This window comes from Sciurus vulgaris, assembly GCF_902686455.1.
Source record: "Sciurus vulgaris genome assembly, chromosome: X".
NCBI lineage: Eukaryota > Metazoa > Chordata > Mammalia > Rodentia > Sciuridae > Sciurus > Sciurus vulgaris.
Window position 1 is genome coordinate 14157772 of NC_136471.1, and position 25831 is coordinate 14183602.

At 36.8% G+C, this 25831-nt stretch overlaps 1 protein-coding gene across 14 annotated transcripts in view; it reads left to right on the forward strand.

The window, feature by feature from the left end:
• MCF2 (MCF.2 cell line derived transforming sequence) overlaps window positions 1-25831 on the forward strand; it is a 101013-nt gene that overhangs the window by 24023 nt on the left and 51159 nt on the right. For 7 of the 14 annotated variants that reach the window (XM_079124809.1, XM_079124803.1, XM_079124810.1 and 4 more), the window contains exons 2-4: window positions 2394-2462; window positions 8921-9035; window positions 10132-10222. In XM_079124809.1, coding sequence (XP_078980935.1) covers window positions 2394-2462; window positions 8921-9035; window positions 10132-10222 — 275 coding nt within the window. Of the gene's footprint in view, window positions 1-2393; window positions 2463-8920; window positions 9036-10131; window positions 10223-13922; window positions 14339-25831 lie in introns of those variants that run through there. The other 7 variants (XM_079124807.1, XM_079124808.1, XM_079124815.1 and 4 more) reach the window with 2 other exon arrangements.

Genomic DNA, 25831 nt, shown 5'->3' on the forward strand with positions numbered 1-25831 from the left:
TAGAAAACACCATTACATTTTTATGTATCTGTGAATTTTACATGTTGTTGGACCTCATACAACGTAAGGGACCTTAGAAAGCATTTGTTCCATTGTCCTTGCTTCTGAAATGGGGATAATAAGGGGAGTGACAGGGAGTGACTTACTCAAGATTACAGAGCAACAAAGTTGCTAAACTAACACAAGGTCGTGGTCCTCCTACTCCCAGACCACAGCCTTTTATTTTATGCCCTGAGACCTCTCTCATTGCATGAATATCTGAATTGTAGAGTAAATGGATTTATTTTCCATAGCTGTGCAAGAGTCTAATGGTATGGGAGGGATTGACTTGCACATATTAGTACTTCCACATCTTCCATCTGACATAAAATTCATAAATTTGTTTTGGTACTAGGAATTGAACCTAGGGGCACTTTAACACTGAGCTATATCCCCAGCCCTTTATTTATTTTTTATTTTTTTAAAATTTCGAGGCAGGGCCTCAGTTGCTGAGGCTTGTCTCGATCTTGTGATCCTCCTGCCTCAGTCTCCCAAGCTGCTGCAATTACAGGCATGTGCCACTGTGCCTGGCATCAGTTGCTCTTTATAGGTATTTCTACTGATAAATCAGGGGAGAAATTTGGATCTCTTATAATGTAGGCATATTTTTATATCTAATGATCTTTCATTTAAACCATAGACTGTTGCCACTTTTATAGGCTTGTGAGGGCAGGGAGAATTCAAGCCCTTTTTCCATTATCTTTCCTCCATGTCTTCATGCCTATAAACATCAATGTGTGACATATTTGTGGCTGTTAAAAACATATTCTTTTATCTGAGGAAGCATGTAGCATTGATAGAATAATTGCAAATGTCAAAGTGTATGCTTTGGCGTGGGATGTGATAAGAATCTAAATATCACAAGACATTTTTAAGAATGGATTATATGCTCTGACCAATTACAGGTTTGTAATAACTTATAGCTTCTTGTCAATTAATTACTTTATGTTTCAAATTGGGGGGTAGTCCCTCTGTAACAGAGACCCTATTCCACTGCCTCATGTGACTCATTGAGAGCTCGTTTCCCTTGGGAAGGATTGACCTTGATAAACCACATCCAAATGGTATGATTTGAGGAGTACTGGGAAGGGTAATGTGTCATCAGTATGACACCACCAGAGTCTAGGACTTTGAAGACACTTTTTTATCAGAAAGCAGGTGGAAAATTTGGCTTCAGTATGAAATGTGGAACCACAGGCATTAAACTCAGAAATCCAAAATAGCCTAGTTCCATGACCTGTTTTCTTTTAAAACGTTATCCTTATTCATGAACCAGAAGCAGATAATGGACTTTGATTTTTGGCCCCTGTAGAGTTCAGTAGATTTGAACATATGGGTTAGCACATAAGATCCGGTACACTAAACTAACACTGGATAATGCATGGGCATTGTTTCATTTATAATGATAAAAAATGAGTTAACCTGTTATTGTATGTTCAACACCTGCGCGCGTGCTCTCTCTCTCTCTTTGGTTCTGGGTATTCAACTCAGGGTTACTCAACCACTGAGCCACATCCCCAGCCCATTTTGTATTTTATTTAGAGATAGGGTCTCACTGAGTTGCTTAGTGCCTTGCTTTTGCTGAGGCTGGCTTTGAACTTGAGATCCTTCTGCCTCAGCCTCTTGAACCCCTGGGATTACAGGCGTGCACCACTGCACCCAGCCTAAACACCTGCTCTTATGCGTGCTATTTCACATGTTGTTGGCATAGTACCTTGTGAGGTAGTTATTATTATTCCTGGTTTATGGATGAGGAAATTGAGACTTAGAGAGGCTTTAACTTGCCCAAGGTTGTACAGCCAGTAAGAGGAACAAGCTGAATTTGAATCGAGACCTCTTTGACTCAGAAGCCCACAAGGTAAACTGCCTCACTGTACTCTCTCAAACTCTTTCCTGACTTATAAGATGCGTAACAATATCTACACAGGGTTATTGTGAGGATCCTAAAAATGCTTTGTTGTTGCTAATCAAGCTTTGTGAAATGAAAGGTATTATCAGAAGTAGAAGACAATGTGCTACAGTGTCTCAACATGATTATCAATCCTTGAAATAAATCCGGATGTCCTGGAGTTTGCATTTTTGCCCTTGGCTTTTTGGTGAGTGAGAGCAGTTTATGTCCCGGACGTAGATTGAGATATAGGTCACTCATCCTACGCGCCCTGTGATATTTTCAAGAGCATAATTTCCTCACCTTGTAGCTAAGAGGAGGAAAGAGGAGAAGGTCGGCAGTGTGTCCGTGGATGGAGATCTGCTGGAGCCCCAGGGTTGTTTTGACCACAGTGAGAGATCATGTATATGTTTCTAGCTGTACTTTAACATGGATGTCATTTCCTCTCATTTCTTATTTATCCTAGAAACCGAACTGCTCCTCCGTGTAAAGGACATCAGTCATTTCTTAATGCAAGACATCGCCTTCCTGTCTGGTAAGCAAACTTTCATGTATTTAGTGCAGACAAATGTATGAATTGATCAGCAGAGTTAGTTTGGCACTTATAATTCTCTTCTTTCTCTCTCTCTCTCTCTCTCTCTGTTTGAAATGCATTATTTTAACAAATATTAATATATTGTACACCAGGTTACTAACCAAATGGACATTTAGAGACTAATTAGAGGTTTTAAAGATGTTTAAATGTGTGATTAGCACCAACCTTAACTACTCTTGTACATTTGACTTTCAGACAAGTCTTCAGACACTCATGAGGGGGAATGTATCTTGTAGGTGGGCACAGGCTGGGTGAGAGGGTGGAGGTTGAGGTAGCTTCTTTGAGGTGTTCCTCCAGTTACTCGAAGGTTTATTATATATGTTGGCAGGTCACCCTAATTAAGCAGCATGCACTAAACTTATTTTTAGGCTTTCATTTACATATGATGAAAATTTACTTTTCTCAAATATGAATATGCATTTTCTATAATTTTTAAAAATTGTGGTAAAGTACATGTAACATAAAATTTGCCACCTTACTTTTTTTTTTTTTTTTTTTGGTACCAGGGATTGAACTCAGGGGCACTTGACCACTGAGCCACATCCCCAGCCCTTTTTATATTTTATTTAGAGACAGGGTCTTGCTAAGTTGCTTAGGGCCTCTCTAAGTTGCTGAGGCTGGCTTTGAACTCACGATCCTCCTGTCTCAGCCTTCTGAGGTGCTGGGATTACAGGTGTGTTCCACTGTACCCAGCTCATCTTAATCATTTTTAAGAGTATAATTTAATGACATTAAATATATTCATGTTTTTGTGCAGCCATCACCACCATCCGTATCTCAAGACTCTTCATCTTGCAAAATTGAAGCTCTGTACCTGTGATAACTCCCCATTCCAGTTCTTCCTCCCCTTACCTCTTGCAACCACCATTTTCCTTTGTCTTTCTGTGAATTTGCCTGTTCTAGATACCTTGATAAGTGGAACCATGCTGTATTTATCATTTTGTGACAGGCTTATTTCACTTAGCATAATGTCTTTAAGTCTCATTCATATTGTACCGTTTATCAGAAATTCTTTCCTTTGTGTTTTTTGTTGTTGTTGTTGTTGTTTTTTTTTTTTTTTTTTGAGACAGGGTCTCTTTAAGTTGCTTAAGGTCTTGGTAAGTTGCCAAGACTGGCCTCAAACTTGTGATTCTCCACTGCAGTCTCCCAAGTCATTGGGATTTCAGGCGTGTGCCACCATTCCTGGCAGAATTTCTTTCCTTTTAAAGGCTGAATTACATTCCATTGAATGTATGTGCCATATTTTGTTTATTCATTCATCCATTGATGGATTCTTGGGTTGCTTCTGCCTTCAGCTGTTTCTAATGCTTCTAAGTAGCATTCTATATTTTTAGAGATATAATTATGGTTAACCACCCTGCCCCTTTTGCTTCTGGTCATATTCTAGGGAAAATTTTGCTTAAAAATAAACAAATTATTTTTATATATTATAGTAATTTGAATGATACCATTATACATTTAATTAATTTATTTAGCTATTAGGGATTGAACCCAGGGACGCTCTACCTCTGAGCCACATCCCCTGCCCATTTTTCTTTTTCTTTTGAGACAGAGTTGCACCAAGTTGCCGAGTCTAATCTTGAACTTGTGGAGGCTAGCCTTGAACTTGCAATTTCCTTCCTCACCCTCCCTCCCAAGTCACTGGGATTATAGGTGTGCCCCACCACACCTGGCTACATTATATTTATTATATTAAATGGATAAAAAGTTATCAGCATATGCATTGCTTTTGTGTAAATGGTACTTCCTAGGTGTTGATAGTATAAGAAGCTATCTTATTTCTCCTAAAATGATATCTACATGCTCATTTTACTAAACAAGCATTTATTTTGTAGGTGATACTAATAAGACACTTCAGTCTGGCGTCTGCTTTTTAATGATTATAATTAGTTGCAATTGTGAATTTGGGGTGATATAATTAACCTGGTTTTATACTTTATTTTACAAAGGACATAAATGGGTGATTTATAGCAGTGCATTCTTATCTGCATTTTCACTTTTTATAGTTTCAGTTACCTGTGCTCAACTATGGTCCAAAAGTATTAAATGAACATTTCTAGAAATAAGCAATTCCTAAGTTTTAAATGGTACACCATTCTGAAATCTGGTACTTGTCCCACTCTGTCCCACCTGGGGATGTGAATCATCCCTTTGTCCAGTATCTCCACATTGTATAAGTGACTAGCTTGTTAATCAGTCGGTAACCATCTTTGTTAGAAGATCAGCCATCGTAGTTTTATAGGGCTCATGTTCAAGTAACCCCTATTTTTCTTAAGAATGGTCCCAAAGTACAAGAATACTGATACTGGGGCTGGGTTGTAGTTCAGTGATAGAGTTCTTGCCTGGCATGTGGAGGCCTTAGGTTCCATCCCCAGCACTGCAAACCACCCCCAAAACAAAAAAATAATGATGATGCTAAAGGTGATTCTAGGGCATAAAACATGGGCGAACAGGTTAACTTGGGTACTGTGAGCAACCCTGCAGGGCATGTATGAAAAAACATTTTTAGTAGGTTTGGTACTTTCTGTAGTTTCAGACTCCCTGGGTCTGAGAATGCATTCCTCATGGATAAAGGCGGATTACTGTTCTTAGTAAATTTAGTGATATGTTAGGTTTACTTTTAAGATTTAGAGATTTTTACTTAAGATTGTCACAGTTTCCCAGCCTGGGGTTGTAACTCAGTGTTAGAATAATCAGCTAGCATGTGAGGCCTTGGGTTTGACCCCCAGCACTGCAAAAAATAAACAAAAGATCATCAGTGTTTTTTATTTATTTATGTATTTTTTCTTTTTGGAACTGGGGATGGAACCCAGAGCTACAACTCCCCCGCAGGGTTTTCTAAACTATCCTGAATTACAGTCACCCTCAGGGGTTGCTGCCCCCTACCCCTCTCCACACTTTTCCTTCCTTATCTGCTTTTTGTACTTGTTTTAAAAATGTTTATGGTTTGCCTCTACTTCATGTACAAACAGAGAAACAAGTTGTACCCCATTTGTTTACAATTAAAAAAATGTTTATGGTTTCTTTTGAGGAAGATGTTCCCATGGAGAAAAATAATCAAACTTCCCACTTAGAGTATAAGTATCTTTTGTTCTTTTCTCACAAATTTACCATGTAGTACAGTACTGTTAGGTGCTCAGTGGTAGTAATAATTTATAGAGTAATCAGTGATATTTTACCCATATAGGAGCCATATATTCTTTCCTTTGATGGGTGTAGTTTGAGTAAGTATTAAATGGTTCTGTCCTAAGCTAGAGTGCTCATCAGGCAAGTTTATAGTTGTATTTTATATATAGGATATATATTCAATTATATATTATTTATATAATTTTTTCTATATTATACCTTACCTGTAGAGGCCCTTTGTTAATTATTTGCTAAATCTCATGATTTAGAGTTGTACACTTTCTCCTTTGAGTTCCTTGAAAACTCTTGCGTGGATGCCATTATTCTCAATGATTATTTTAACCCTGCTCTTAAATTCTAGAATACCATATAGTAAAGATTAATATTTAATGATTTAATTTTTAAATTTATTTTTAGTTGTCAATGGACCTTTATTTTATTTATTTATATGTGGTGCTGAGAATTGAACCCAGTGCTTCACACATGCTAGCCAAGTGCTCTGCCACTGAACCACAACTCCAGTCCCATGATTTAATAATTTTGATTTGTTCAATTCAAAAGATAATTTGAGAACTATCCCTCAAGTTTCCCTTAGTAAAGATTAATAGAAATAATTTGATTTTTTTTCCCCATGTGCACTAGAGAAAAATGTGTATCTTGTTTTCATTGGGTAGAGGGTTCTATAGAACCCCTCATGTTGGTTGAGAGTTTGTTCAGGTATACAGCATCATTGCAAATGTTTTGCTGCATGTTCTATTAGTTATTGAGAGATGGGTGGTTAACCACCAAGCAACATCCCCAGCCCTTATTTATTTTTCGGGGTTATGGGGGATTGAACCCAGTTATGCTTAATCAGTGAGCCACATCCCTGGCCCTTAAAAAAAAAAAAATATATATATATATATATATATAGTTGATGGACCTTTATTTATTTATATGTGGTGCTGAGAATCGAACCCAGTGCCTCACACATACTAGGCAAGTCCTCCACCACTGAGCCACAACCCCAGCCCTTTTTTATATTTTATTTAGAAACAGTTTCACCGAGTTGCTTAGGGCCTCGCTAAATTGCTGAGGCTGGCTTTGAACTTGTGATCCTCCTGCCTCAACCTCCCAAGGCATTGGGATCACAGGTATTTGTCACCATGCCCAACTTCAGCCCTTTTTTCTATTTTTTATTTTGAGACATGGTCTTGCTAATTTGCTGATGTTGGCTTTGAACGTACAATTCTCCTGTTTTAGCCTCCTGACCCACTGGGATTAGAGGCATGTGCCACTGTGCCCAACTGAAATTTCCAACTAAAATTGTGGATTTGTCTATTTCTTCTTGCTACTCTATCAGTTTTTGCTTCATATATTTTGAAGTTCTGTTATTAGGAGTATGTTCCCTTAGTGAATTGGTCACTTTATAATTACCAAATGAAGTGCTTATTATCTAGTAATATTCTTGACTCTGAAATCTACTTTGTCTAATATTAAACAGACTCCTTTTGACTAGTATTAGCAGGGTACATCTTTTTCTATTTTTTGCTTTTAGTACATTCATTCTTTTATATTTAAAGTTTATTTCTTATAGGCAGCATATGATTGGATCTTACTTTTTTATCCAGTTTGATGATCTTTCACTTTTAATTTAATGTCTAGATCATTTGCATATAATGTGATTATTCTTATGGTTGGGTTTAAATCTACCATATTACTATTTGTTTTCTTTTTCTCCCACTAATTCTTTTTCCTCCATTTCTTTCTTTTTTTTGGATTATTTTTATCACTCCATTTTATCTCCTTTGCCATTATCATATTTTATTACACATTGAATTTTTTTTAATTTTTGAATTTTCTTTAGTTATTTATTTATATGTGGTGCTGAGAATCGAACCCAGTGCTTCACACATGCTAGGTAAGCACACTACCACTGAGCCACCACCTCAGCCCTACACATTGAATTTTTAAAAATACTTTTACATATTCACTTAGATTCAACCAAATAAAAATTACAATTATATCTATAATTTTTTTTCTATTAGCAAGCTAAATTACAAGATCACCCTGCAACTTTCTTCTTAAAATAAGTGTTCGAATTCCATTTAGCACTTAATATTTATTGATCACTCACTCTCTGTGCAGGTGTTTAAGCCAGCTGCAGTTTGGGACCTTAAACGTGTGTAAAGCTCATCTTTGTACTACATGACATTCATGCTCAGTGTACTTCATCGTCCAGGCTGAGCGGGGGTTTACAGGGCTGGGCAGAGGGACAGATGGAGAGATGGCAGTTTACCTCAAAATGAAAGCCCACTGCCAGTCCAGTTATTCTCCACAAGGAATCTCAATGACAGTTATCCCTGCTCCAGGTTCCTGTGGAAATGAACCCAGGGTAGCCCCACCTACAACTCCTGGGCCAGGGCCACTCACCTAGTCATGGTACTGCTGGAGGAGGTACTGCTGGATAGAAATGCTCCAGGTTCAGTGTAGTGGAGGGCCTGGGAGGTGGAGCCTCAGGGGATTACCTTAACCCCTTTCCCTGCTTGAACCTTGATTCTCCATGCAGGCTACGCGTTGAAGTTCTAAAAATTTTTAGTTGTAGATGGACACAATGCCTTTATTTTATGTGTTTATTTTTATGTGCTGCCAAGGATGGAACCCAGTGCCTTGCACGCACTAGGCAAGTGCTCTTCCACTGAGCTACAACCCCAGCCCTCCACATTGAATTTTAACAGAATTTGTGTTTTTTCTTTGTGTTAATAAAATCTCTATACCACTGCTGCTATTATTTCTTTTGTTGTTGTTTTCACAAATACATTGCACCATCACTTACTTCCTCTAGTTTTTTCCCCTGTATCTTTTTATGCTTACTGTGACTCTATGTAGTCAGTTTTATCAAGTACTCCAGTTGCTGTCAATCCCTCATTTGGATTTTAGGCTCTTAACAGTGGTATAGAAACAGTTATTTCACAAGCTCCCTTGATTGTCCAACTTGGTATCAGCTATTTCTTCAACCATATTTATTACACATATTTCATGAAGTTTTCTTTTGGCTATATTCATTCCTCTTTTTTTATATTTGAGTTTTCATTTAGAAGACATTGCCACTTTTTCAACTTGAAAATATGAGGAGCTTGGTGCCATTTTTGTTTATGTGGATATCAGCACCCTTAACAAATTGTGCTGACCTCAGTCTTTTAATCCCTTCCTTCCTTTAAATCTAGAATCTTCTTCTTCACACTATTGTCACATAAATTGCTAATTTGGTTGGTTTTGTTTTACTATTTTAGGTGGCCGGGGAAAGGACAATGCTTGGATCATTACATTTCCAGAAAACTGTAATTTTAGATGTATACCAGAGGAAGTAATAGCGAAAGTCCTCACTTACCTGACATCTATTGCAAGGTGGAGCATTTTATTATATTTTTTGAATTTGTTTTATATCAAATTTGAATTTTATAACAGGAAATGGCCCATTAATATAACTATTATTATTATTGTGAATAATAAGCAGACTTACCTTCCTAGTAGAAAAGAAATATCACCAAAGGGAAAACTGACAGCTACCTAAATGCTATAAAAATTATACTGAGGGTCTATGAAAATAAAACTAGGAGTCTAGAAGTATTGTCTTCACGAAGAACATAGACTGGGCTAAGAATGATGATCTTACATAAAGACTTTAATTTACTTCAAGAGTAAGGTCAGCCATTCTTCATTTCTTCCAAGAATCACAAGACTGCATCTCAAATAGACTCTGTGGTGGCATTGGGAGATACTAGGAGAAATGAATTGACAATAGAATCATTTGGAACTAGAATGCTTTACAATGAAACGTTTAAAAGTCTCCTCAGAGATCTTTTTTAAATGTTGAAGATAGCTTTTTAAAGGAGACATATTCCAGGTACTAATCCTGAAGAATAAGACAGCATAAATCTAGAAGATAACATTTGAAGAGTCTTAATGAACAGAAATCAAGTCCTAGAAGATCAAATTTGTAGTTTAACTGTTGAAGCTTAAAAGTGGTCTTTTTAGGGCAAATAAATGTTATATTATCCACTAAACTGCCTTTTCTCAAGGAAGGCTAGCAGTGGCAACATATATTTAATACTATTTTTCTGAATGAATGGATCATTCGTTCTTGATGGGCTGCCATGAAAAGTTAAGTGTAAAAGTGATGAAGAACAGCTGTCTTTGGGTTTTCCCTCCCCAAGATTTCTGTATTCCAAATCCATTTTAGTGACCTATCTTTATTACACTGTCACTTTCTGATTTAAAAGGTTGGCACAGTATTGAAAAAGAAATTTTAAATCATGAGTAGGGGAACATAGAACATAGAATTAAACTGCTTTTCTAAGATAGCACTTTGTAATAGATTTCACAATCTAAATCTGTCTTTAGTCAGACATCAAATGTAAATGAAATCATCAGAAATAAAGGTATATAGAGAAAAATTTGGGTTATTACTAAGACAAAATTATAATTTCTCCTTACCTTGTAGGCAAAATGGGTCCGATTCCCGGTTTACCATTATTTTGGATCGAAGATTGGATACATGGTCCTCTCTTAAGATATCTCTCCAAAAAATCTCTGTAAGTACCTATGCATTCTATAGTAATTTATTTTTTGTTTTACATTATACTGTCTGTTTTGGGGGGTATAGATTATTTTGATGTTGATGGAAACAATAAACAGATGAGATAATGAGGAAAAGTAGGAAGAAGATTTGCAGTGGAGACTGAGGTAAACAACTAGCTCCCTCCAATGTAAAACCTAATGGGAAAGAATGAGTAGTTAGTCATTCAGGTTATGAGTGAGCAAAGACACATGGTTCTATATGCCTTTTAGAGCAAGGCAAGTTTTTATGGAACTTCAATAGCTGTGATATATACTCATTGTATGTAGAAAAGTATAATGAAGAAAGTTTAAAACAGTAGTCAATAATCCAGCCACCCAGAAATAAGCCCTTTATAACATTTTGGTATGCATCTTTCTAGACTTGCTGTTTCCTTTCATAAGGAAGGAGGTGAGTCACCTACAACATGACGAATCTCCCATACTGGAATCTAGTCCCCAGTTCTCTAAGACCCATAGAATGAACAATTTTCCTAAAAGAAACAATATGAGGAATACAATCCTGCCCATAGTCAGAATGATCTTTTACATTATTAGACTCACTAGATATAGTGACATTGTTTGACACTGTTCTTTCATATAAGAGGAGGAGGATGAGGAACTCACAGACTCCTCCTGAGCTGACAAGATTGGGGCTGTTTTTGGAAGTTTCATGTGGTCCACTTCTATCAGACCAGAGTTGCTGGGAATCGGTTATGACCAGCCATCTGAAATTCTTTAATAGGTTTTGAGTTTCCATTACTTTTTTTTACAAAAACGACCCTCAGCAATATATGATAAAGTGGGGAGTTAAATTTATTTTTTGCTGATATATAAAAACATAAAAATTGTTACAGTGTGGTGGTGCATGCCTGTAATCCCAGCAGTGACTGGGGGAGGTGGGGCATGGAACAGGGACTGCTGAGGCAGAAGGATCACAAATTCCAAGCCAGCCCCAGCAACTAAGAGAAACCCTAAGCAACTTAGTGAGACCCTGTCTCAAACTAAAAAAGGATGGGGATGTAGCTTAGTGGTAGGATACCCCTGGATTCAATCCCCAGTGCTATAAGAAATTGTACATATTTATAGGGTACCCTATGATGTTTTGATACATGTATGCATTATATAATGTAAAAATAAGCACTTTGTAGTAGACTAGCTCCTTAAATATCTATCACTTCTTTATGGTAAAAACATTAAAAATCCTTTCTTCTAGTTTTTTGAAATACATATTATCATTATCTATAGTTACCCTACTATGCCATAGAAAGCAAAGACTTCTTAGTTCTGTCATCTGAAATTCTAATTTTGTCTCCTTGATGACTTAGGGGGCCATTTCCACTAGAGGAAGTTGATTTAGTTGCAAAGACAAGATCAAAGTATAGGTTGTTAGAGTTCTGAGTGAATATTCTTTTTTGCTGTACTATTTTATCAATTAGTATAAAAATATATTAGCACTCAATGCAAGATATAGTGGCATGTACCTATAATCCTAGCCACTTGGGAGGCTGAGACAGGATCTTGCTTGAGCCCTGGATTTCCAGACCAGCTTGGACAACATAGTGAGACCTACTCTCAAAGGGAAAATAAAATACTAGCATTTACATAGCAAAATGAATGAGATCATTATTGTTTTCATATCCAGCATGAATTATTCCTCATCTTGGGCTAATTCACAAAGTTTTTTTAAAATAAGTGTTTGCTCATAAGCAATGGGGAGAATACCAGATTCAAATAAGTTACTAAAATAAAATAGCAGAACCTTCATGTGTATATTTTTGCTTTTTAAAAGCATTCACACTTTAAGTAATGTTGATTCTTCTTTTTTTCCTGGCTAAGTATTATAGGCAGGTATCACCATAATTATCTTATAGATGATAAAATTAAATTGCTGTATGCATTTTGGAATGGTTGAATCCAAGGTCAGATAGCTAAGTAACCAAAACGACTAGAGCAAGAAATGAAATTTCATGAATTTCAGTTGATTCTGTTTCTACCTGCTGCTTTGTATCATTTTCCAAATGGCATATGGATACACAACTAAATTCAGTGACTTTTTCTCCTATGGAGAAAGTAAATATGTCCTCCATATATTATTGAGCCCTATCAATGGGGGTAAATGAAGTGAAAGTCATTTTTCTTGCTGTGTCCTTTTAGGATTGGTCCTTGAACTTGTGGAACAGTCTTTAGTTTATGCCAGTGATCAGTTCTTTTATCCTAAGTATAGCACTTGTTGCAATAAAATATTTTTTTACTGCCTATTTTTTTTCTTTTGGCCAACACTATAATTGTTTGATTTAAATTTTTATTGTCTGTTTGGCCCATGACATCAGCTTTTTGGTAAAGTTTTACTTATATTAAACAAATAGGTTGGTTGGAACAGATGTTTCATTTTGCATAAAAGAAACAAGATTATGTCAATTCTATCCATTTGAGGCCAATAGAGGGGTACCACTTATTCTTAGAGAGTGATACTCTCCTTTTTGTTTTCTTGGGGCTGCCCTCTCAGTGGGGAAGGATGAACCATTCTCAGTAAAGAACTCAGTGCTCAGGGTCTTTTTGTTCTCATAATTGCCAAATTGATGGCACAGGGGTAAGGTAGGGGTACAGGTGCTTGTGACATATAACTGAATATAGGTTATTTTGTATTGTCTTCAATCATTTTAAATGTTTCTCATACTCAAGAGCACATTAATTATACCTCAACCATCAGTACTGTTAGGCAGTGTTTGAAATAAAGGTAAGTATTGATTATGAGCTCATTTCAAGAGTGTAAGTTGGATAAGCCAATCTCAAAAAACTAAAGGACGAATGATCTCGCTGATAAGCGGATGAGGACATACGGGGGTGGGGGGGTAGGAGGGGTTAGTGTTAGGTTTAGGGTTAGGGATAAGGAGGGTGGTAAGAATGGAGGAAGGAAGTACTGTATAGAGGGAAAAGAGGGGTGGGAGGGGAGGGGGGAAGGGGAAAAAATAACAAAATGAATCAAACAACATTGCCCTATGTAAATTTATGATTTTTAATTAAAATTAAAAATTTAAAAAAAAAAAAAAAAGAGTGTAAGTTGGCCTTTGTGAAGGATTTTTGGTGAAAGTTACCATCACGTAGGCAGGTGTAACTATGGCATGTTACTTTAACTGAGTGTCTTTGAAATAATACAATTCAATTTGAAGACCTAAATTTACAGATTCCAAAATAAATTAAAAGGTAGGTTATACTTTGTAATTAATGAGAAGAGATTTTTAAACGTTATTGTTGATCGATATAATAATTGTACTTATTAATGGGGCACAATGTGATGTTTTAATTTATATAATGATCAAATCAGGGTAACTAGCATATCTAGCACCTTAAATATGATTTCTTTGTGGTGAGAAATTGAAAATATTGTCATCTAACTATTTGGGTGAAAGGTTAATATGGGAGAGAATCCTATCCATCATAGAAAGTTTACATGTTCTGTTCTTTTTAGATAATTATCAGGAGAGAATTTCACAAACTGTAACCTTTCCCAGTATTGAATCCCAGGATAGAATTTAATAAAAAGTAAAACAATGTAGCATTCTTATTTAAATCATAGACCAGTGTAGGACAAGAGTAAAAGCTATCAGTTAATACTACCTTCACAAAGATTCTTAGCATTCCACCTTAAAAATCCAACTGCGTAGAGGAGAAAGCCAGTCCCATCAGACTGCTCCTAGGAGGAGAGATAGATTTTTTTCTTCCTCCACTCTTAGGACATGCCTGATCTTCTTGAGCAGTCCAGCACAAGCTAATCCACAAGGTTCAATCAGGCTAAGTAATTGGGGGAATGTGTCAACTCTGAATTACAATGAGCAGCAGGGAAGGATCTGTCAGCTGACTAATCAGGGATAGTGGATTTTTTTGCAGCGCTGCCACGGTGGTAATGGAAGCAGCTACGGTAGCTTTGTTTGATAGAGATTTTTGGCTGCCGTTTTTAAATACTACCCAAGAAGCAGCTCATATTTCATCAGTGTTGCATTGACAATTGGAAAAGAAGAGTGTAATTGTGTATAGGCGAGATGGCAGAAGCAAATCCCCCGAGAGGCAAGATGAGGTTCAGAAGGAATGCGGTAAGGACTCTGCCTGCAGTCCTGGAAAGCCTATTCCCAAGTTCAAGTGCAGGGATGCTGCAGCATGGTGCTATAGCACAAACTGCTGAGTGGGGCTTTTAAGGACAGATGGAGAGAGAATGGTGTCTTGTATTTGCATGGATTGCATTGATGTGATCACTGTGATACTGGCATAGGGTAATTTAAGGAAGCGGAGGAGGTAGAATACGATTCCAAAATGTCATCAAGTTTATAAGGGAGCATGTTAGTCATGTTATTTGTTTGAATGTATTAGCAATGTTGATTCATTTGGCAGCATAGCTTTAAATCACGGGTTAAAATAATAGCTAACAAAAGGATTCCTCCTGTCTTTGCCCATCGTCTAGTAGAGTATGATATCATAGATAGGGTTGGAGGTGATTTCATCAGCACTTAAAAAGGCAGACCTTGGGTGTTATTGTACAAGTGAAAAAATGTAAAATTCTATAATTATTTGAAATCTTCATGGTTTCAATTCTTCTCCATACTTAACCTTTAAAGATACAAAATTCTAGCCTATTGACAACTTTTTCTTTTAAGGAAAAAGTGACTCTTTTTTCAGGATAGGCTAAAATTTGGAAATCTCTCAGATGATGTTTCAAATACTCTTCTACCTAATTTTTTCCCTCACTAATTCATTCATATACTAAATTACCTGGAAAATTTCTAACATGATCTTGAGACATATATTTTGGAGAAATGTTGCAATAACACTAGTCAATTTAATAGCAAACTGTTCATCAACAAGGCTTTAAATGCCACTCTTTTTCTTTCAAAACTTGAGATAATGTGATTGATGTTATGGTTTAAAATATAAACCTGATTACTGAAAAAAATCAAGACAGCACACACAAAAAGAAGATAAAAACTGGCCCCAGGAAAAAAAAGTGACATTTTGAATCAAAAGTAAGATAGGGACAGCAAGAATTTCATTGTTGTTATATGATAGTGAGCATCAATGGGTGAGTAAATGATTTTTCTCATACAGTTCTTAGTACGGAATGCTGTTTTTAAAATTAGGATATGACTCTTCATTTTGATAAAATTATGTATTCAGCTGTACACACGATTTTGTCTTAAGAGAATAATGGTGTTAGACATTTAACAAACAATTTGCAGTGCATACGAAATGCCTGTGTATGTGTTTTTCAGTATTGTATGGAACTGATATTAGTACTTTTGCTATCAAAGGTAACTGACTTAAGCTTTCAGAAAGTTCCTAATTCCTTTATGTACATAGATGTTTATGTACTCAGTGCCAAACTTAGTTTCAAATATACACAAACATGTTAATATACATACATATAAATACAGCACACAGGTACTCATGGAATAGATATGTCTAGCACTGTGCCATACCTACCATGGGTTTCAATGGTTAATATGGAATGGCTACTGGACTGAAGGAACTCCCAGTCTAGTAGAGAATGGGGAGGGGAGGGATATGTTCATAAATAGTTATTTCAGAAGAACTTCTCGTTGGTGGGGAAGACCTTAAGCAAGAGGTGATATTTGTTTGGATCTTAAGTAAGATCATATGTTTCTGTTACCTTTCCTTGATTCTTATCTATGTTTTTTCCTCAAAAATGAATTGAGTGGCCCCTAGGAACAGGTATCCTGAAATGAAACTGATTGAATAATTCCAAAGTCTGGAACTCTAGTGGCAGGCAAATTTATTTTGCCTACGTGAATAGAACTTGACCAGGGTGAAAAATTTGAACCCCAATTTGTGACAGAATGGTTTGACCTTGAAGGATCTTTGGAGTTGGGCTGATCCAGGGTACCATGATAGGCCTAGAAGGATGGTGCAGTGAAATTAAAAATCCAGAGGAAGGATTGAACTGGTTGCTTGGTTGAAATTGCAGTTACAGTGGCTGAGTGAGAGGGAGGGGATAAAAAGATATAGATATGTGATGACAAGAACAAACCACAAGGAAGGAATATTGCTTGGGGCTGGCCTGCTCCCGAGATCACTTGGCAAATTGCTTGGCAACATGAGGGTAACTCATTATTTCTGTAGTCTCTGATGGTGAGGGTGTTGGAGAATAGTGTAGAAGTGGTTCAAGCCATTGAAAACTATTCTCTATGGTTTGAGGTCATGAGATGTGCCCCAGCATGTTCTGCAGAGATGGTTTAGACCTTATCAAGGTCAATCACATGTCAGCAGCTCAGCAATCTATTCTGTCATGATATTAGATTATAATAGTTTCCATGCAGTGGGTTCCATGACACTAAATTGTTGCCCATATCTTGTTTTGAATGTTATTATTGGTCTTATTTTGTAGAGTCAAGCTCAAGTGATTCCTAAATGAAAAACGTTCAGTCTGAGTGTGCAGTGTATGAAGTGTTGAGTGACTGGGAAGAGCTTGACTTCAGATCCATATAGGCCTTAGTGCCACTGCTTACCAATTGTGCTTTAGTTTGCTTATCTGTAAAAGGGGTATAATACCTACTTCACTGTAGTGTTATGAAGGCTAAATAGAATAGTGTGTATAACAAGCCCTGCAGGTATGTAATGGTTTTCAGTCAAGGGACCCTCTTAGTATTACTGCCTGTCTTTGCCATGAAGGTTAAAAAGACCAAGATATGGGAATATAAACTGCACTGTAAGTAAACAAAATTTTATGTTGTATGGAGCATTTTAAATATTTTAAAAGAAATAACTAGAATAATTGTAAATGTATAGGGTGGGTGAATTGCCTCACTTGGATATCACACAAAAGAATATTAAACAAGGTTAGTTTCTGGACTTCAATAGTGAAATGATGTATAGAGTTTATGCCTATTGTGCTTGTTATTGCTGTTATTATTGCTGAAAGACCATGTAGCTGGGCAGTCAGGGTAGGTGTAAGTAAAAGGAGAGAAATCTGTTCTCTAGGAGGGAAAGGTGGTAGGAAGCTTGTTTTGTGCCTGTTACCTTGAAGAACCAGTGAGAGCTGCTGCAGAGGCCTGGGGTGGGGCCTTGCACAATGATTGGACACATGGCTCTGAGCCTTATGACGATGAGCAACATTTTCCTCTTTAGTGATGTGCCTTCAGTCACATGTTGGAACTCTGAAAAATGCATACGAGAAGCTAAAACCAATGCCGTTTCCTCTCTCATGCAGTCTTTTTTTTTTTTTTTTTTTTTTTAATAAAAGGCAACAAAATAAAACAAAGCTGACCCTTGACCACATCCCTCTGTTTTTTTGACAAGTTCTCAAAAAATGATTTATGGTCTTAGAATCTGGAGTTTGATTTTGGAGAAAATAGAAAGTGTGCCTTTTCATGTTTATATAACCATACAGATTAGAAATTCTTGAAGCAGCATACCAAAACATTTAGAAATGGGAAAGCTCAATTGTCTTGATCTCCATTTGCTGTGATAATGTGCATCTGATACCATATGCTGTTTGATTGTTTATGTAAATACTAGCTTTAAAATGAATTATCTTGAAATTTTTAGTTATATGAATATCTGTATATAAAGAAAATGCTTTAGACATACAGGAAATAATCTTTTGTTTTTTATGTTACTAGAGATTGAACCCAGAGGTGTTCTACCATTGAACTATATCCCCAGCCTCTTTTTTAAATTTTTTGATACAAGGTCTTGCTGACTTTTCCAGGCTGGCCTAAAACATATGATCCTTTTGCTTCAACCTTCTGAGTAGGCATACTAATTCTAAATCCATGTATCCTGTCAGGTTTAAATTTTTCAAAAATGCTCTATCCCATCCAAATCTCATAGAGGGGCATGAGTGTATTATTCATATATTTGCCAGTGTTCATATGTGTGAAGTGTTTTTGTTGAGGGGTTGCGAATGTGCAGCACATACTATACAACTTTTTTCTATATATTTTAATTTTGAGACAAGGACTTGCTAAGTTACTCAGGGCCTTGCTAAGTTTTAAGCAAACTTTCGACTTGTTTCCCATCTTTAAAAATAGAGGTTTAACATAGAGATAGGGATTTCTGGATTTTCTTGAGAAAGCAAAGATTGGGCCATGCTGGACATGCTTTCCCACATGACATTTAGCTGGAGCTGACTATTGAGCTTCCCAACTTATGGATGTTCTCAAGTACATCACAGTCCTGAACATTTCCTGTTGTTTCTCACCGTATAGGAAGAGTGCCAGTTGCTATTTACCATCTCCTTTAGGTCGTGCTTTAATTAAATCCTGTCTACATCACATTTACATTATCTCAATAACACATGGTAGGCATTTGAGTTTGTCTTTGTTTTAGTTTCAGGTTTAGAGTCTCAGCTTTGAATCTGATTGTTGTATTATCCCCTTATGGTTCTCCAAATTCCTGTTAATCAAGAGTCTGGTTCTATAGTCAGGTAAACCTGAGTTTAATGCTGCCTCTTATAAGCTAGAGGGTCTTAAAAATTTTTTCTTTTTGTAAATTTTTTTTGGTACAGGAGATTGAACTCAGGGGTGTTCAACCACTGAGCCATACCCTCAGCCCCTTTTTTGACTTGCTTTTATTTTGAGACAGGGTCTCACTGGGTTGCTTATGGTATTACTAAGTTGCTGAGGCTGACTTTGAGCTCTTGATCCTCCCATCTCAGCCTCCAGAACTGCTGGAATTACAGGCGTGCATCCCCATGCCCAGCCTGGAAAAATTTCTTAACCTCACAAAACCTCAGTGTATTGATTTCCTATTGTTACTGTAACTGATTGCTACAGACTTGGTGGCTTAACAAATTTGTTATGGTTGTGGAGGTCAGAAATCCAAGGTTTATCTCAGTGGGCTAAAACCAGGAAGTCAATTGGGCAGTGTTCCTTCTAGTGGTTCTAGAGTAGAGTCCATTTCCATGACTTTTTCAGCTTCTACAGACTCTCCACGTTCCTTGGGTTGTGGCCCTGCAATCATTCTGACCTCTGCCTCTGTCATCACATCTTCTTCTCTGACACTCCTGCCTCCTTCCCTTTATTTTTCTTTTTTCTGTGGTGTTGGGAATGAAACCTAGGGGCTTGAGCATGCTAGGCAGGTGCTCTATCACTGAACCACATCCCCAGCCCCTCCCTCTTTTTCTAGTAAAGGTCCTTTTGATTACAATGGTCCCACTTTCATAAATCAGGTTAATCTTCCCATGAACCTACCATATACAATACTTGGTACAATATTGTAATAATGTTCCTTATGAGCACAATTCTTGGAATAAGCATTTGATAAATAGCGACACTGCCACCCTTGTGCTGCTATCCAATCTCCTTTCCCTACTTTAAGGCTTTGAAAGTCCTGAATGAAGAGTTGGGGGCGATATGTGTGTGTGTATGAGAGAGAGAGATTTGAGTGTATTTGTTTAGGATGTGGGTGTATATGTGTGTGTGTGTGTGTGTGTGTGTGTGTGTGAGAGAGAGAGAGAGAGAGAAGCTATGAAAAGTAGCCAAACATGTACTGTTGTAGATTCACTTTTCATGACAGTTTGGCAAATACCTGTAGAAATCTGAGATTGATAATTAATTGGACTTAATTAATGGGACTGAGATTGAAAAATCGAGTTTATCTGATTCATGTATGGGAAGGAAGGCTAGAAACAGTATACCTGGTCTAAATTGTATGATTATATGATTTAGTTTTCTAAAACAACTGGTATATCAAATGAATTGTACACCACTCAATTATTCAGTAGCTGTATAGCTATGGCCCCCCAAAAGCTAATAAACTTTAGAGTAGCTATCCAATTAGCAGAATATCTAGGAAGAGAATTCTTAAATAATCCTAAAATAAAGCATTGTCAATTTAATTATACAGGCAATAAATGAGGTTTTCATCCTTTGACAGTGTAGTTTCTTTAAAAATGCTAATTTTGTGGATTTTTTTGTGATAAGTGAATCACTAAACATTTTGAAGGACTTAAGCAAAGAGAATAGATGATAAAATAATAAGGTTTTACTGAAGAATGGTCTATTTAGAATGTAGAATTATCTTTAGAAGCAATTTATATAGCTGTCAATGTTGGGGATGAGCCACTTTATCAAACACAGCACTAACTAATTTAATACACATCCACCACAAAATCCCTGACTTATGAGCAGCTAAAAACTCCCTATCCCTTGCTAAACTCACTTCTTACCTGATCCTGTGGCCAATGATTTTGCTTTGTTTTCTTTTTTTTATTATTTATTTTAATTAAAAAATCATAAATTTACATAGGGTAATATTGTTTGATTCATTCTGTTATTTTTCCCCTTCCCCCCACCCCTCCCACCCCTCTTTTCCCTCTATACAGTCCTTCCTTCCTCCATTCTTACCACCCTCCTTATTGCTAACCCTAAACCTAACCCTAACCCTAACGCTAACCCCGCCTACACCCCCTTATATGTCCTCATCCGCTTGCTTTGTTTTCTTTATGCCTTGTTCCTCGCTGTGGGACCAGTTGTGCCTGGATCTGAGTGCTGGGTCAGCCTTGCTTTCCTAGTTATGGCAGGGTAGAGACCAGGGCCCTACCTCAGGCAGAAAATTGCTGCATGGACTTCTTTCTTCCCATAGTATCCTCTTACTCCCTCCTGCCCCGCATACAATTTTGGATGTGGGTAAACATCAATTCTAGGACCTTGCTTCCAGAGAATTCCTAAACCACAATACCAGAGAATATGTAATTAACGCAAGTCAGCGAGAAAAACACAATGAAACCAGATCAATCTAGAATCCCTGAAAGCAAATAAAAATATTTTTGCTTTACATATTGGCAAAAGTAGGACACTTTCAATTGTGTTTAAAAGTAAAAAAAAAATTAAGCTGGTTCAAGGTAGATATAATTGTAAGTATACCAGTAATTTACTTACCAACTTAACTTACCCAAAACAAATGGGCTAGAAATTAAATGAGCACTTGAGTTCTCAGAAGTCCCTGTCAGGTTCTTCTACTAAACAAGCTTTTATTCATATATATAAAGTCTTCTGCCTGAGCTTGCTTGACCTTAGGTCCATGAATCCAAGGTAAATTTAAAAAAATCTTATTAATGTTTTATAGTTTGTGAAGTACCTTAGTAAAATCATTATTGTAATTCCTGCAATAACATAAAATATATACATAATTGAGGGTAGGATATTCATTATCATTAGTGTGCTCTCTTATCACTGTTACTATATATATTGATTTGAAATAAGATCTTTCCAGCAGCAGGGGTCCTGGCTACCAGTAGCTCTGGAATGATGTCTTCTAAGTTTCCTTACCTCAGTGCTATTTTTAAAAATCCTGGGCAGTATGCTTCTGCTTACATCAGATTTTCATACTAATGCACTACAAATCATTGTGTGATGAAAGGGTGGGGTCATGTAGGAAGATAACAGTCTTGTTTGGAGCCAGTGTAAGAATAATAAGAGGAGTGGTTTCTCAAAGGGAGAAGCTTGACTCCCTGGGGGAATTGTGGGTTGAACTACCATCCTGATTTGTGTTAATTTATACTATTGTTTAAATTATTGGTATTTTCATGTGCTTATAACTATTCAGTTCTCTTACCCTCATTTTAGTTCTCATTGCCACTTAATTGTTTATTGGTTTTTTTATACCCTTATTTTGTTCATTTTTATGTGGTGTTGGGATCAAACCCAGTGCTTCACACATGCTAGGCAAGTGCTCTACCACTGAGCCACAGCCCACACCACATGTTTATAGTTTTTATCACCATCACAAATTGAGTTTTTAAAATCCCCAATTGTGGACAACATTTCTCAAAGAGTTTAGGTCTTATGCTTTAGTGAAAATTATTCTTTTTTAATAGACAATTTTTGAGAGTAGTTTTTAGGTTCCCAACAAAATGGAGCAGGAAGTACAGAGAGTTCTCATAGACTTCTTGTCCCCCAATATCTTATTAGTTTTTGTTTTATGGCTTTGTTCAATTGCTATTATTATAGTATGCCTGAAATATGAGTGCATTTGAAACATTTTTGATAGAGTTTGCTTTATTATGCTTTTATCTTCCCTCATGAGGCTGATGACTTCTGACTCTACACTCCCAGCTTAGACGTCTTTCCCCACTTACTTGTGTGTAACAGCTGTCTGATGGTCACCATCTGGATGTCCTGCAACCCTTCTACCCCAACACGCCTACAAAGGGGAACCAGAATTTTGCTTCCCTCCTTCAAGCCTGCTTCTCTTCTTTTCCCCATCTCAGGGAAGATGGTATCATTCACACTATTACTGAAGCCCCAGATTTTCAGATTGATCTGATTGAGTCCCTCCTTTCTCATCAAACACAATCAATAGTTATGTCTTACTAATTGTACCTTCTACATTCTGCCCTTTTTTTTTTTTTTTTTTTTTTTTTTTTTTTTTTTACCATTTTTGCTCTGGTTCAGAATCCCTGGCTTAGATTTTATTTTACCAACCCTCCTAGTACATCTGTCTATGTCTGTTCCTTTCTAAATCCAGTTCTTTTCCAAAACCAAAGTATTTTTTTTGGAGGGGGGTACCAGGGATTGAACTCAGGGGCACTCGACCACTGAGCCACATCCCCAGCCCTATTTCATATTTTATTTAGAGACAGGGTCTCACTGAGTTGCTTAGGACCTCACTAAGTTGCTGAGGCTGACTCTGATCTTGAGATCCTTTTGCCTCAGTCTCCCAAACCACTGGGATTACAAGCATGTGCCACCACTCCTGGCTCCAAAGTAATATTTGTAAAATGCAAACCTGAGGGATTGTGGATGTAGCTCACTGGTAGAGCACTTGCCTAGGGCCCTGGAGTACCATGTACTCCATCCCCAGTACCATGATAAACGTTAAAAATTTGCAAATCTGATTATGTTGTTCTGTTGCTCAAAACCTCTTAGAGACTTCCTTTACCTCTAGGAAAGACTTCAAGATCCTTCTTTATGTGGTTCTTGGCTGTCTTTTCAACACTATTGCCTTGTGTCTCTCAGCATCACTTTCCTCTAGCTTTTTTGACTGTGATCTCTTCAAGAGTTGGGAAGTTTAGCTATTAAGAGCACAAACTTAGGTGCAATTTAAGATTTCACCAGCTGTGGCAATTTATATTTAAATTCTCTGAGTCATATTTTTTGTAAAAGGGGAAGGAGATTTGACTCCATTATAGGATTATTGTGAAGAGGAATTATAGTAATGTTGACAAATTACTTGCCATAAAATGGGCATTTACTACCAAGTAATTTATTATTAATATTGGATCATACTATTTTCATTCCTCCCTAATTTTTCCATATTTTTAATTGGTACATTACAGCTATACCTAATGATGGGATTTGTTGTTACATATTCATTAGCGCACATATTATAACATTATAATTTGGAAAATGTCATTCCCTAGTATTTCCCCCTTCTCTCCTCCCTCTCCCTGGTCCCTTTTCCTGACTATTGATCTCCCTTTGATTTTCATCATTTCATACTGTTTCTATAATAGCTGTTCTAATGTAATTGCCATCAACAGTGTATAAGAGTTCCCTTTTCTCCACATCTTTGCCACAATTTTTTAAAATTTATTTTTATTTTTATTTTTTTTATTGTAAACAAATGGGATACATGTTGTTTCTCTATTTGTACATGGAGTCAAGGCATACCATTTGTGTAATCATAAATTTAGATTTTTTATTATTGTCTTTTAGATAATAGTCATTCTAGCTAGAGTAAAACAATATCCCTTTCTTTTCCTTTTTCCTCTCTAGCTTCCATGTATGAGAGAAAACATACCATCCTGGATCTTCTGAGTTTGGCTTATTTCTCTTAACAACATTCTCATGTTCCATTCATTTTCCTGAAAATGACATGCTTTCATTCTTTATGGCTGAATAAAGCTTCATTGTGTATATATAGCATATTTTCTTTATCCATTCATCTGTTGAATGAACTATGCTGTTTCCATAGTTTGGGTATTAGGAATTGTGTTGCTATAAACATGGGTATACATGTATTGCTATAGAATGATGATTGTAATTCTTTTTGAGAAGCACCAAGGAATGGTACAGCTGGGTCATATTGGTGGTTCCATGCCTAATCTTTTGAGAAATCTCCATACTGTTTTCCATAGTGGTTCTGCTAGTTTTATACTCTCCCTGACAGTGTGAATCCACATCCTCTCTGGAATTTATTATTGTTTGTATTCTTGATTGCTGCCACTGACTAGACATTTCTTAAAAGAAGATTAAAAAATGGCCAACAGATATGTGAAAAAAAATTCAACAAAACTAATCATCAGGAAAATGCATTCAAAACCATAATAAGACATTGTTTTACTCTAGCTAGAATGACTATTATCTAAAAGACCATAATAACAAATGGTGACGAAGATGTGGAGAAAGGGGAACTCTTTTTTTTTTATTGTAAACAAATGGGATACATGTTGTTTCTCTGTTTGTACATGGAGTCAAGACATACCATTTGTGTAATCATAAATTTACATAGGGCAATGTTGTTTGATTCATTCTGTTATTTTTTTCCCTTTCCCCCACCCCTCCCACCCCTCTTTTCCCTCTGTACAGTCCTTCCTTCCTCCATTCTTACCACCCTCCTTATCCCTAACCCTAAACCTAAACCTAACCCTAACGCTAACGCTAAGCCCTCCCACCATTATATGTCATCATCCGCTTATCAGCGAGATCATTCGTCCTTTAGTTTTTTGAGATTGGCTTATCTCACTTAGCATGATATTCTCCAATTTCATCCATTTGCCTGCAAATGCCATAATTTTATCATTCTTTATGGTGGAGTAATATTCCATTGTATATATATGCCACAGTTTCTTTATCCATTCATCAATTGAGGGACATTTAGGTTGGTTCTACAATCTGGCTATGGTGAATTGAACAGCAATGAACATTGATGTGGCTGTATCTCTGTAGTATGCTGATTTTAAGTCCTTTGGGTATAGGCCAAGGAGTGGGATGACTGGGTCAAATGGTGGTTCCATTCCAAGCTTTCTGAGGAATCTGCATACTGCTTTCCAGAGTGGCTGCACTAATTTGCAACCTCACCAGCAATGTATGAGTGCACCTTTTTCCCCACATCCTCGCCAACACCTATTGTTGCTTGTGTTCTTGATAATCGCCATTCTAATTGGGGTGAGATGAAACCTTAGGGTAGTTTTGATTTGCGTTTCTCTTATTACTAGAGATGTTGAACATTTTTTCATATATCTGTTGATTGCTTGTACATCTTCTTCTGTGAAGTGTTTGTCCATTTCCTTAGCCCATTTGTTGATTGGGTTATTTGTATTCTTGGTGTAGAGTTTTTTGAGTTCTTTATAGATTCTAGAAATTAGTGCTCTATCTGAAGTATGAGTGGCAAAGATATTCTCCCACTCTGTAGGCTCTTTCTTCGCATTGCTGATAGTTTCCTTTGCTGAGAGAAAGCTTTTTAGTTTGAATCTATCCCAGTTATTGATTCTTGCTTTTATTTCTTGTGCTATGGGAGTCCTGTTAAGGAAGTCTGATCCTAAGCCAACAAGTTGAAGATTTGGACCTACTTTTTCTTCTATAAGATGCAGGGTCTCTGGTCTGATTCCGAGGTCCTTCATCCATTTTGAG